Source organism: Pristiophorus japonicus, chromosome 3 (assembly GCF_044704955.1).
Source record: "Pristiophorus japonicus isolate sPriJap1 chromosome 3, sPriJap1.hap1, whole genome shotgun sequence".
Lineage (NCBI taxonomy): Eukaryota > Metazoa > Chordata > Chondrichthyes > Pristiophoridae > Pristiophorus > Pristiophorus japonicus.
The window spans coordinates 232,111,544-232,124,932 of NC_091979.1; the positions used below are offsets into that span (position 1 = coordinate 232,111,544).

At 49.1% G+C, this 13,389-nt stretch overlaps 1 protein-coding gene across 3 annotated transcripts in view; it reads left to right on the forward strand.

Annotated features, from left to right (window-relative positions):
• fbxw4 (F-box and WD repeat domain containing 4) overlaps nt 1-13,389 on the forward strand; it is a 158,163-nt gene that overhangs the window by 140,728 nt on the left and 4,046 nt on the right. For all 3 annotated transcript variants that reach the window (XM_070876390.1, XM_070876392.1, XM_070876391.1), the window contains 2 exons: nt 2,704-2,844; nt 13,048-13,189. In XM_070876390.1, coding sequence (XP_070732491.1) covers nt 2,704-2,844; nt 13,048-13,189 — 283 coding nt within the window. The remainder of the gene's footprint in view (nt 1-2,703; nt 2,845-13,047; nt 13,190-13,389) is intronic.

Sequence of the window (13,389 nt, forward strand, 5' to 3'; positions counted from 1 at the left end):
CTGGGCCAACTCCCGTGAAGCACAGCTTTTGACTCGAGATAATAAGGGGTCCTGGCTTGTCCAAGTTTTGACCTGCCGGGCAGTGACGGCTGATTACTCACTCTCAAATATTTCCATAACCATGGCTAGATCTGCAGGCTAGATCTGGTGGCAATGGCAGCCTACTGAGAGCATCGGCGCAGTTTTCTGTGCCTGGCCTATGGCGGATGGCGTAGTTGTATGCGGGCAACGTGAGCGCCCATCTCTGGATGTGGGCCGATGCGTTGGTATTTATCCCTTTACTCTCGGAAAACAGGGATATAAGTGGCTTATGGTCGTTTTCCAATTCGAATTTTAGCCCAAACAGGTATTGATGCATTTTCTTTACCCCATAGACACACGCTAATGCTTCTTTCTTAATCATGCTGTAGGCTCTCTCAGCCTTAGACAGATTCCTGGATGCATAAGCAACTGGTTGCAGTTTCCCAAAATCATTAGCTTGTTGCAATACACACCCGACGCCATATGACGACGCATCACATGCTAGTACCAAACGCTTACATGGATCATACAACACAAGCAATTTGTTTGAGCATAATAATTTTCTCGCTTTTACAAAGACATTTTCTTGGCTTTTGCCCCAAACCCATTCGTCCTCTTTCTGTAATAAGACATGCAGTGGTTCTAACTGTGTGCTAAGACCCGGTAAGAAGTTACCAAAGTAGTTCAGGAGTCCCAGAAATGACCGCAGCTCCGTCACGTTCTGTGGCCTTGGTGCGTTCTCGATTGCCTCCGTCTTCGCGATGGTGGGCCTGATGCCATCCGCCGCAATCCTCCTTCCCAAGAAATCCACTTCAGGCGCCAGGAAAATGCACTTCGAGTGTTTTAACCTGAGCCCCACACTGTTGAGTCGACTAAGAACCTCCTCCAGGTGCTGCAGATGCTCGACTGTGTTCCGACCCGTGATCAAGATGTCGTCCTGGAAGACCACGGTGTGCAGGACCGACTTCAGTAGGCTCTCCATGTTTCTCTGGAATATCGCCGCCGCTGATCGGATTCCAAACGGGCATCTGTTATAAACAAAAAGACCTTTGTGCGTGTTGATGCAGGTGAGGGCCTTCGATGATTCCTCCAGTTCCTGCGTCATGTAAGCCGAAGTCAGGTGCAGCTTTGTGAACGTCTTTCCTCCTGCTAGCGTTGCAAAGAGGTCGCCGGCCTTTGGTAGTGGGTATCGATCCTGCAGGGAGAAAAGATTGATAGTTACTTTGTAATCGCCACAGATTCTGACGGTGCCGTCTCCCTTGAGGACTGGGACAATAGGACTGGCCCACTCGTTGAACTCAATCGGTGAAATAATGCCCTCTCTTTGTAGCCAATCTAGCTCGATCTCTACCCTTTAGCTCATCATGTACGGTACTGTTCGCGCCTTGTGATGGATGGGTCGCCCCCCGGAATTAGGTGGATCTGCACTTTTGCTCCTTGGAATCTCCCGGTACCTGGTTCGAACAGCGAAGGAAATTTGTTTAAGACCTGGGCACACGAAGTGTCGTCAGCGGGTGATAGCGCTCGGACGTCGTCCCAGTTCCAGCGTATCTTTCCCAGCCAGCTCCTGCTGAGCAGTGTGGGACCATCGCCCGGTACCACCCTACTGCTCCATCGTAGGAGACCTTTACAGTAGCACTGCCGATTACAGGAATCAGTTCTTTCGTGTAAATTTCGTGCGAACTGGAGTTAAGACTGGCCTTGAGCCCTTGTTGCGCCACAGTCTTTCGAAAGTCTTTTTGCCCATGATGGACTGGCTCGCGCCTGTGTCCAGCTCCATTGACACTGGGCGTCCATTTAGTTCAACATTCAGCATTATCGGGGACAATTCGTGGTGAATGTGTGCACCCCATGTACCTCTGCCTCCTCAATCTGAGGCTCTGGTTCGTCGTGATCCTCCATGGATTTGTCCTCCTCTGCATCATGGTGGTTTGCAGGTTTAGTAGGATTTGCAGCTCGCCTGCACACTCGTTGGATGTGTCCCATTGTTCCACAGCCCTTGCAAACGTATCCTTTGAATCGGCATGAATGGAAAAGATGATCACCCCCGCAGCGCTAACAAGGTGTTAATGGCCTTGCATTCATCAACCTTGATGGTGGACTCTGAGACATCTGCGGACGTGTCCTGCCCTGTACGTTACAATTCGAAAACAACATCACTTTGTTCACAGTACTTGTAGCAGCAATTGTGTGCTGAGAGATTTGCTTCGTATTGTCACTGGTGGCAATGAACGCCTGGGCTCTCGCTATGGCCTTACTCAAGGCTGGGGCCTCTACAGTCAAAAGTTTGCGAAGTATGGTTTCGTGGCCAATGCCAAGTACTTAAAAGTCCCTGAGCATGTGCTCCAAATGTCCTTCAAATTCGCAATGTCCTGCAAGGCGTCTTAGCTTGGTGACATAACTCGCTACTTCCTGGCCTTCAGACCTTTGTAGGTGTAGAACATGTACCTCGCCTTCAGAAAGAGTCAGACTGAACACTGTAAGCTCAAAGTAAAGTGTGACCTTAGTCCTTTATTGCAGGTCTCCAGAGTGCCTCTCCAACCTGTGAGGCCTCCTTAAATACCTGTGCTCCCAAGGCATTATGGGATAGCTTGGGACACCAGTGGATGAGCTCTCTGGTGGCTGTACAGAGTAAATATAAGTTTACATATATAACAAAGCCGTGCTCATAATCTCTTTCAGTGGCCAGCTGGAGAGCAGCCTGGGGTCGGACTTTCGGCGGGGAGCTGGGGTGCTGGATATCCTGTACGAGACCCCCTCGGTCGTGCTGACCTGCGGATATGACACCTATATCAGACAGTGGGATATGCGAGCAAGCACCAGGTAAGCAGTGTGTTTCTGATCTCTACTACTCCTCCCCTCACCTGAAGGCGCACTGGTGGAAGATCACCTACCACAACCACTGATCAAACATCCTCCAGTACCACCTTTCGGGTGAGACGTTAAACCGAGACTCCTTCTGCCCTCCCAGATGGATGTAAAAGATCCCATGGCACAATTTCGAAGAAGAGCAGGGGAGTTATCCCCAGTGTCCTGGCCAATATTTACCCCTCAATTAACATAACAAAAACAAGATTATCTGGTCATTGTCACATTGTTGTTTGTGGGAGCTTGCTGTGCATAGTTGGCTGCCACGTTTCCCACATTACAATAGTGTCTGTATTTCAAAAGTACTTAATTAGCTGTAAAAGCGCTTTGAGACGTCTGGTGGTCATGAAAGGTGCGATATAAATATAAGTCTTTCTTTCTTTCATCCGCTTGGCCAAATTTCATGTGTGAACCATTACGCCAGACAGGCTATTCTCCCTTGAAGGGAATCACAGGCAAATCCAATCCCACCCTCGCCTCATTTAAGGGAATCTAGGGATATGGGGATCGGGCGGGAAAGTGGAGTTGAGGTAGAAGATCAGCCAAGAGCTTATTGAATGGCGGAGCAGGCTTGAGGGGCCGTATGGCCGACTCCTGCTCCTATTTCTTATGTTCTTATATTCACACGCTGGAGACACTGGACAATGATCTGCTGCTCATTGTTCCCCCCTCCCTAGATATAGTGCAATCAGGCCAGTTGCAGCTCCCTGTCTCTCTAACCTCCTCCAGTCCACAACCCTCCAAGATCTCTGTAACCTCCTCCAGTCCACAACCCTCCAAGATCTCTGCGCTCCTCCAATTCTGGCCCCGTGAGCATCCTAGATTTTAATCACCCCACGATTGGTGGCCATGTCTTCAGCCATTTAGGACCTAAGCTCCAGAATTCCCTCCCGAAACCTCTCCACTTCTCTCCTCCTCCTTTAAGATGCTCCATAAAACCTTCCTCTTTGACCAAGCTTTTGGTTGCCTGCCCTAATATCTCCTTATGTGGCTCGGTGCCAAATTTTGTTTGCAGACATTCCTGCGTAGCGTCTCGGGGCGTTTTACGATGTTAAAGGCGCTATATAAATGCAAGCTGTTGTTGTTGTATGTCCATTCTGTCTGAGACCAGCTACCTAAGCCAGGCTTTGACCCTGGAGCGTTCTGTCTCCGCTACACCCTGTCTTTAACCCCTTCTGTGGCGAGATCTCCTCACAGCAGAGGGCTTGGAATCAATTGGAGGTGCTTTTTCCTCTTTAACCTTCTCCCCATTCTCTCCTCTAGTCACTGACTCCTAATAGAGTGACACACCTTGGCGCTGGGAGCTAGTGGGCTTTATGGTCATGAGGACATCGTAGCTAAGCCTAGTGCTCGTACGGATTATTTTCTCCCTTGTTCTCTCTCTCACCTATCCCCACCCTCACGCCCGCCCTCACACAATTGCTCACACGCGCACGCTCAGCATGTGTCACTGAATATCGATCCGCAGCTGGTTTGATGTCCTTTTCCCCTCTCTCGTGCACGCCGCCTTTCCCCCTGCATTGCCCCCTCATCCTGAGATGAGCGAGCTCACCACAGACTGGGGCTTGGAGCCTGAGAGCTCACTCACTGCCACACTGCAACCTAGGGACAGGAGGAGGCCATTCAGCCCCTCCAGCCTGTTCCACCATTCAATGCGACCATGGCTAATCTGTGACCTAACTCCACCTACCCGCCTTTGGCCCAAATCCCTCAATACCTTTGGTTAACAAAAATTTGTCAATCTCCGATTTAAAATTAACAGTTGATCCAGTATCAACTGCCGTTCGCAGAACAGAGTTCCAAACCTCTACCACCCTTTCCTAATTTCACTCCTGAAAGGTCTGGCTCTAATTTTTAGACTCTGCCCCCTCGTCCTGGACCCCCCAACCAGCAGAAATTGTTTCTGTCTATGCACCCTATCTGTTCCCCTTAATATCCTGAAAACTTCGATCAGGTCACCCCTTAACCTTCTAAATTCCAGGGAATACCACCCGAATTTGTGTAATCGTTCCTGGTAATTTAACCCTTGGGGTCCATGTATCACAGGTAAACCTATGCTGCACTCCCTCCAAGGCCAATATATCCTTCCTACGGTACGGTGCCCAGAACTGCTCACAGTGCTCCAGGTGTGGTCTAAACAGGGCTTTGTATTTGCACAGGCAGTGGGGGGGTGGGGGCGGAATTGAAAAGTTACTGTTTTAAAAATAGAGACAGGATGACAGTAAAGGGCCGGTGCTGATTAAGCATTGTTACAGGAGCTGAAACCGTGAAGCACTGTCTGGTCACCTGCACAATGTACAATCGGATCTCGCAACCTGTGCACACCTTCCACACAACCCCCAGTACATGTGATGTGGGAGGGTGTGGGGGAGTATGATATGGGGTAATGATGGCGAGAGTGAGGGAGTGTGATATGGGGTAATTATGAGTTTAAGGCTTTGTAAAATGGACTTCCTGTGTAAATAGTGGATGCTCGAACAGTCCCAGAGGAGGTGATGAAGGAGACGGTGGACACCCTCCTGCCCACAGCTCACAGTGGCCTATCATCTCAAGCTACCAGGTTGTTAGATTGACTATTTCAGAGCTCAGCAAGATGAATAATGGATCTGCACTGGGACCCACTTCTGTGCCTTCTCCTGCGGGAGCGAGTGAACCTTTTCCTGGACCCCCTCCACCAGCGACCCTGCACCTGCCCAGGTTTATGGGTAAAGTTGGGCCATTGAGGCTATTTGACACTTACTGTGCTGCTCCTTGTGCTGGACTTGCCTGTTTATTCTTGCCATCAGAAGTCATTCTCCACAGAAGTGCTGCCGAGGCAGCGGATGTCTCGAGCTTCACTGGCTGCGTTGCGTTATGTGGGTAAGGACGCAGAAGCTTTACATAAAGTAAGATCCCATAAGCATCAATGAGGTGATTGAGCTGTTAACCTGATTGTGACGTGGAGGAGAGGGAATCTTGTCCAGGAGTCTGGATAATTCGCTGCACCTATTCTTACCTCTCCAGCCTCTCCACCACCGGCACACCGTGGCTGCAGTGTGTATCATCTTTAAGATGCACTGCAGCAACTCGCCAAGGCTTCTTCGGCAGCACCTCCCAAACCTCCACCACCTTCTCCAAGGCAGCAGGTGCATGGGAACATCACCACCTGCAAGTTACAAATCATCCTGAGTTGGAAATATATCATCCGTTCCTTCATCGTCGCTGGGTCAGAATCCTGGAACTCCCTCCCTAACAGCACTGTGGGAGCACCTTCACCACACGGACTGCAGCGGTTCGAGAAGGCGGCTCTCCACCACCTTCTTGAGGGCAATTGGGGATGGGCAATAAATGCTGGCCTTGCCAGCGACACCCACATCTCCATGTTTAATTTTTAAAAATGGAAATATATTAATTTGAAATTAGCCACCCGTGCTATGTGACAGGGCCTCAGTTTTAGATCCCATGTGAAGGAATATAGCCCAGAACAACGTTCCCTCTAAATTGAGCTGTCCCATGCAGCCCATTGGCTTTTCCAACGTGAAATTCCGCCGTGCGCACCCAGATTTATAATTAGGGAGAACATTGGCCCTGATAATACATAACTCCATCAGTGCTGTAGTGCCAAGTCAGCCGAGATATGCAGGAGTTTACAAGTCCTGGAGCAGGGCTTGAAGCCACAAGCCTCTAACCCCCGAGAGGAGAGTGCTTCCAGTGAGTCAAACTGAACCTGGTCGTGGAAATAATTCCAAAGGATTGGGTGCTTTCCCCAGGAATAAGCTGGAAGTGGAGAATTTTATTAAGTTAATTTCGGATTGCAAATTCTCGAATTATTTTCTGAACCGATACTTTGACTATGCATCAGAGCAGAGAGAGAGAGAAAATATGAGTGGTGAATGAGGGCAGGTCAAAGCCAGGTGAGCATGCTAGAGCGGGGAACTCACCTGAACACAGTGCCTCAGCCTTCAGGCAGCCAGCTCCGTGTACAGGTAGCACATTTGTCCTGTGGAGTACTGGCGTCACCTGGTGGCAATGAAGCTCATTGCAATACCCAGAGACAGAGCAATTCATTTTTCTGTGAAAATTGTACAGATCTTTTTGCAAATATGCTTGAAGTAATTTTGTTTGTGCTCACCAAGGTGAAAGATGTTAGTGGTTAGATACAGAGTAACGCTCCCTCTACACTGTCCCATCAAACACTCCCAGGGCAGGTACAGCACGGGTTAGATACAGAGTAAAGCTCCCTCTAAACTGTCCCATCAAACACTCCCAGGGCAGGTACATCACGGGGTTAGATACAGAGTAAAGCTCGCTCTACACTGTCCCATCAAACACTCCCAGGGCAGGTACAGCACGGGTTAGATACAGAGTAAAGCTCCCTCTACACTGTCCCATCAAACACTCCCAGGGCAGGTACAGCACGGGTTAGATACAGAGTAAAGCTCGCTCTACACTGTCCCATCAAACACTCCCAGGGCAGGTACAGCACGGGTTAGATACAGAGTAAAGCTCCCTCTACACTGTCCCATCAAACACTCCCAGGGCAGTTTTTAACATGGGTTAAATACAACAACAACTTTCGTTTATACAGCACCTTTAATGTAGTAAAATGTCCGAAGGGAGTTCACAAGAGCATTATCAGACAAAATTTGACACCAAGCCACATCAGGAGATATTAGGACAGATGCACCAAAACCTTGATCAAAGCGGTAGGTTTTATGGAGAGTCTTATAGGAGGGGAGAGAGGTGGAGAGGTTGAAGGAGGGAATTCCAGAGCTTTGGGCCTAGGCAGCTGAAGGCATGGCCACCAATGGTGAAGCAATGAAAATCGGGATGTACAAGAGGCCAGAATTGGAGGAGGGCAGAGATCTCGAAGGGTTGTAGAGCTGGAGGAGGTTACAGAGATAGGGAGGGGTCAGGCCATGGAGGAGCCAGTGTAGTGTCCCCTATTGCCTTCTCATTTCAGATCGTTAGCAGCACAGGCTAGGGCTTGAACCTGAGTCCTTCAGTCTGTTTACATCAGTGTGATGCAGTGACACTCTATTTTGGCTGCCTTGCTTCTTTCCACTGAACAGTAAAAGCTGGAAGCTGTGCATATTGAGCAGGTCACAGACAGTATTCTACAGCAAGTGACTCACCACCTGACTCCCCCAAACCCTCCACTGTCAGGAGTGTGATGGAACACTCTCCACTTGCATGGATGAGTGCAGCTCCAACAACACTCAAGAAGCTCGACACCATCCAGGACAAAGTAGCCCGCTTGATTGGCCCCCCCCCATCTACCACCTTGAACATTCACTCCCTCCACCACCGGCACACCGTGGCTGCAGTGTGTACCATCTACAAGATGCACTGCAGCAACTCACCACGGCTTCTTCGGCAGCACCTCCCAAACCCGCGACCTCTACCACCTAGGAGGACAAGGGCAGCAGGCGCATGGGAACACTACCCCCTCCAAGTAGCACACCATCCCGACTTGGAAATATATCAGCCGTTCCTTCATTGTCGCTGGGTCAAAATCCTGGAACTCCTTCCCCGACAGCACTGTGGGAGCATCTTCACCACACGGACTGCAGCGGTTCACCACCCATCTTCTCGAGGGCAATTAGGGATGGGCAATAAATACCGGCCTTGCCAGCGACGTCCACATCCTGAGAATTAATTTTTTTAAATGGGCACCTTAAACGAACGGAGTAACATTTTTGAAAATGGGCTGGAATGAGATACGAGATGAATTTGTTGATTGGAAATGTTGATCTGTGCGAAGAAGAGAGTGGCTTGGTATTAACTAATTGCTTTGGTGTGGCTGTGCCTCTCGGACCAGAGCCCCATTGCTCATGCCTCACACAGCGCAGGTTTAAGTGATGGACAGTCCCCGGGGTTGGCCAGGAGTCAGACTGACACAGCTGGTGGAGGCAGAGGGCAATTTGTTGTGGACGGGCTGGGGGATTCTGGCTCTGCTGCTCTGGCTGCTCCTGTAAAGTGATAATTGTCAGAAAGCTAATGTGTCCTTCATGATTCCATGGGGACTGTCTAATGCGAAGGGTGTGCGACAGGATGGCACAGAGTGAGAGAGCAAGAGAGACAGTACAACTGGGGAGGGTTAAGGGAACAATGAGCAGGACTACTATCTCAATATCTTAGGTAAAACACGGTGTATTACACTATATACAGAGGAGAAACTATCCCGGGTAAAACAGTATATTATATACAGGCTTGATTTCTATAGTGCCTTTAAAGACCTCGGGACGTCCCAAAGCAATTTACAACCAATGAAGTACTTTTGAAGTGTAGTCACTGTTGTAATGTAGGAAACATGGCAGCCAAATTGCGCACAGCAAGCTCCCACAATATGATAATGACCAGATCATCTGTTTTCGTGATGTTAATTGAGAGATAAATATTGGCCTTCTGTATTGGACTGTACAGTCACCTGAGAACTTACTTTTAAGCCTTCCTCGATTTCGAGGGACTGCCTATGATGATTGATGAAATATTGGCCCCAGTACACTGGGGATAACTCCCCTGTAATTCTTCAAATAGTGGCCACCTGAGAAAGCAGACAGGACCTTGGTTTGACGTCTCATCCGAAAGACGGTCCCTCTGACAGTGCGCCCCCCCCTCCCCTGAGATAGATAGATTTTTGGAGTCTATGGGAATCAAGGGATATGGAGATCAGGCGGGAAAGTGGAGTTGAGGCCGATGATCAGCCGTGATCTTATTGAATGGATCTGGAGTCATGGAGTCAGGCTAGAGGGGCCGTACGGTCTACTTCTGCTCCTATTTCTTATCTTAACGGGGGTCTGTATGGGTCAGTGGGAGGGGGTGCTGTTTTTTACTTTTAATTTGAGATGATTAAAAATGTATGAAGCCTGTTGGATTTTTCTTCCTGATTGGATCCTAGCAGTTTATAAAGCAAATTAAACGCTGGGCCATAACTGTGGGGGTTAAAGCCCTACCCAGCAGGGGGATGCATTAGACTGTCCCTGGTCAGGAATGCATTAAAGGACTCAGGAAGCAGCATTTAATGGGCTTCTTTCATAGTCTACAGCCCTCTCGACACCCATTTCATCTCTAGCAATCGCAGTAAACACAGCGGTGATCCTGTCGCTGTACCAGACCGTCAGTTGACTCCCCCCGAGTTAATGAGGCCGCCCACCTTCGTCAACGCTGAGATTGTGACCTTGTGTCTCCCAAGCTGCCGAATGCTGGAAGTGGTTCTCTTGCTGTTTGCACACGCTCACGTACCGGCTTCCTGTCACCAAACCCTCCTCCCAAAACATCCACTTCATCTCCTTACTTTAAGGTAATTGGCAAAAGAACCAGAGGCGACATAAGGGAGGAAAAAAAGAATTTGCACGAGTTACGATCTGGAACGCGCTGCCTGAAAGGGCAGTGGGAGCAAATTCAATAGTAACTTTCAAAACAGAATTGGATAAATACCTGAATAATTTGCAGGTCTGTGGGGAAAGAGCAGGGGGAGTGGGACTAATTGGATGGCTCTATCAAAGAGCCGGCACGGGCACGATGGGCCGAATGGCCTCCTCCTGTTCTGTATCAGTTTGTGATTTTACGATTATCCTTACCTTCCAATCCCTCGCACTCCCTCCCCGTCTACAATACAGATCTTTAAAATAATGAAAGGTGTAGGTGAGCTGGAAATAAAACACCGAATTGCCTTGGACAATGAGCACAGAACTCTGGGAGACAGGTACAGAACTTTCGAGACTTCAGCAAGCTTGGATCAGACAGCACCATTAAGACCATAAGAAATAGGAGCAGGAGTCGGCCATTCGGCCCCTCGAGCCTGATCCGCCATTCAGTAAGATCACGGCTGATCTTCTACCTCAACTCCACTTTCCTGCACTATCCCCATATCCCTTGATTCCCTTAATATTCAAAAATCTATCAATCTCTGTCTTGAATATACTCAATGACTGAGCCTCACCAGCCCTCTGGGGTAGAGAATTCCAAAGATTCACCACCCTCTGAGTGAAGAAGTTTCTCCTCATCTCAGTCCTAAATGGCCGACCCCTTAATCCTGAGACTGTGACCCCTGGTTCTAGACTCCCCAGCCAGGGGGAAACATCCTCCCTGCATCTACCCTGTCAAGCCCTGTAAGAATTTTATACGTTTCAATGAGATCACCTCTCATTCATCTAAATTCTAGAGAATAGAGGCCTAGTCTACTCAATCTCTCCTTATAGGACAATCCCCCCCATCCCAGGAATCAGTTTGGTGAACCTTCGTTGCACTCCCTCAATGGCAAGTATATCCTTATTTGGGTAAGGAGACTAAAACTGTACACAATACTCCAGGTGCGGTCTCACCAGGGCCCTTTTTAATTGCAGTAAGACGTCTTTACTCTTATACGCAAATCCTCTTGTAATAAAGACGAACATGCCATTTGCTTTCTTAATTGCTTGCTGTATCTGCATGTTAACTTTGTGATTTATGTACAAGGACACCCAGGTCCCTCTGAACACCAACATTTCCCAATCTCTCACCATTTAAAAAAAAAAATACTCTTTTTCTATTTTTCCTACCAAAGTGGATAACTTCACATTTCTCCACATTATATTCAATTTTCCAAGTTCTTGCTCACCCACTCAGCCTATCTATATCCCCTTAAAGCCTCTTTGCATCCTCCTCACACCTTGCATTCCCACCTAGCTTTGTATCATCAGCAAACTTGGATTATATTACATTTGGTCCCCTCATCCAAATCATTGATATAGATTGTGAATAGCTGAGGCCCAAGCACTGATCCTAGTTACAGGCTGCCAACCCGAAAATAGGAGTTGGATTGGAATCTGTTGAGAAGGGGATTGAGCGTTAGAAAGATGAGGGTCGGAACTCAGTGTCAGTTCAGTAGGGTATCAGCAGTAGTCGTGGGAGGGAAGCCCATGACAGAATAATCACACTTGAGTTCTGGATGGAGTGGGCCTGACGGGCCGAATGGCCTGTATTCACTTTGGATTTTGTTGTATTCTCATCAGACTGACCCTCGAGCTGCATGTACAACCATACCCTTCAAGTCTAGAATTCTGTTCATCCCCTGCTCCCTCCATTCCACCATCATAAGTCGAGGCTTCAGTCAGGGCAAATCTGCTCCCTGTAACCCGCTTCGAAAACTGCCCCCTCACTCCGAAAATTACCCCCCGACTATCTCTTGCGCCAAAACCCGTTCCCCCTCCCTATCCCTCCTAAACCCACTACTGCTCGCTGCGGCTCAGGGGGCAGCACTCTCGCCTTTGAGTCAGAAGGTCGTGGGTTCAAGTCCCACTCCAGAGACTTGAGCACAGAAATCCAGGCTGACACTCCAGTGCAGTGCTGAGGGAGTGTTGCACTGTTGGAGGGGCAGTACTGAGGGAGCGCTGCACTGTCGGAGGGACAATACTGAGGGAGTGCTGCACTGTCGGAGGGGCAGTACTGAAGGAGCGCTGCACCGTCGGAGGGGTAGTACTGAAGGAGCGCTGCATAGCCGGAGGGGCAGTACTGAAGGAGCGCTGCACTGTTGGAGGGGCAGTATTGAGGGAACGCTGCATTGCCGGAGGTGCCGTCTTTCGGATGAGACGTGAACCCGAGGCCCCGTCTGCCCTCTTGGGTGGGCATAAAAGTTCCCATGGCACGAATTGAAAAAGAGAAGTGTATTTCTCCTGGTGTCCCAGCCAATATTTATTCCTCAATCAACATCACTAAGAAATACACATTATCTGGTCATTATCGCATTGCCATTTTTGGGAGCTTACTGTGTGCACTTTGCTACTCGTTTCCTGCATTGCAACAGTGACCTCGCTTCAAAAAACTACTTTTCTGGTTGTAAGGTGCTTTGGGATGTCCTGAGGTTGTGAAAGTTGCTATAGAAATCTTCCTCCCAAAACCCCACCCTCTCGCTATCCCTCAATACCTCCCTCCCTTCCTTCAAAAGTCTCATTTAAAAGCTTATTGTTGATCTTGTCTTTGGTCTTTTCTGTCGTCCCCCCCCACCCCCTGCCTCATTCTTTCCTGTCTCTTGCTCTCTGTTGTACTGTCCCTCTGTAAATCCTCGTGAGAGGGTGCTGTATATGATTGGTGGTTATACAAAATTTGTGCTGCTTATGGGATCAGCAATGTTACCAGCACTCCTATCATTCCTGGGTGAGATACTCATTCTGTTCTAACCTATCTTTTCTGTTGCAGACGCAGCATGATGGAGTGGGAGGAGCCCCATGACAGTGCACTTTACTGCTTGCAGAGTGATGGAAACTTCATGATCGCCAGCGGGTCCTCTCGCTATGGTGTCGTGCGCCTCTGGGACAAGAGACAGACCAAGACTCTGCAGGTAAGATGGGTCTGGCTGATTGTAACAACGCTGATGGTTCCCCCCACCCCCGCCCCCTCCCTTCGCCTCATCTCCTGATCGTGCTGAGCGCCCATCGATGCTTCACCCCAAGCACCATTCTGCTCAGTGGGCAGCACTCTCGCCTCAGAGTCAGGAGGTTGTGGGTTCAGGCCCCACTCCATAGACGTGAGCACAAAATC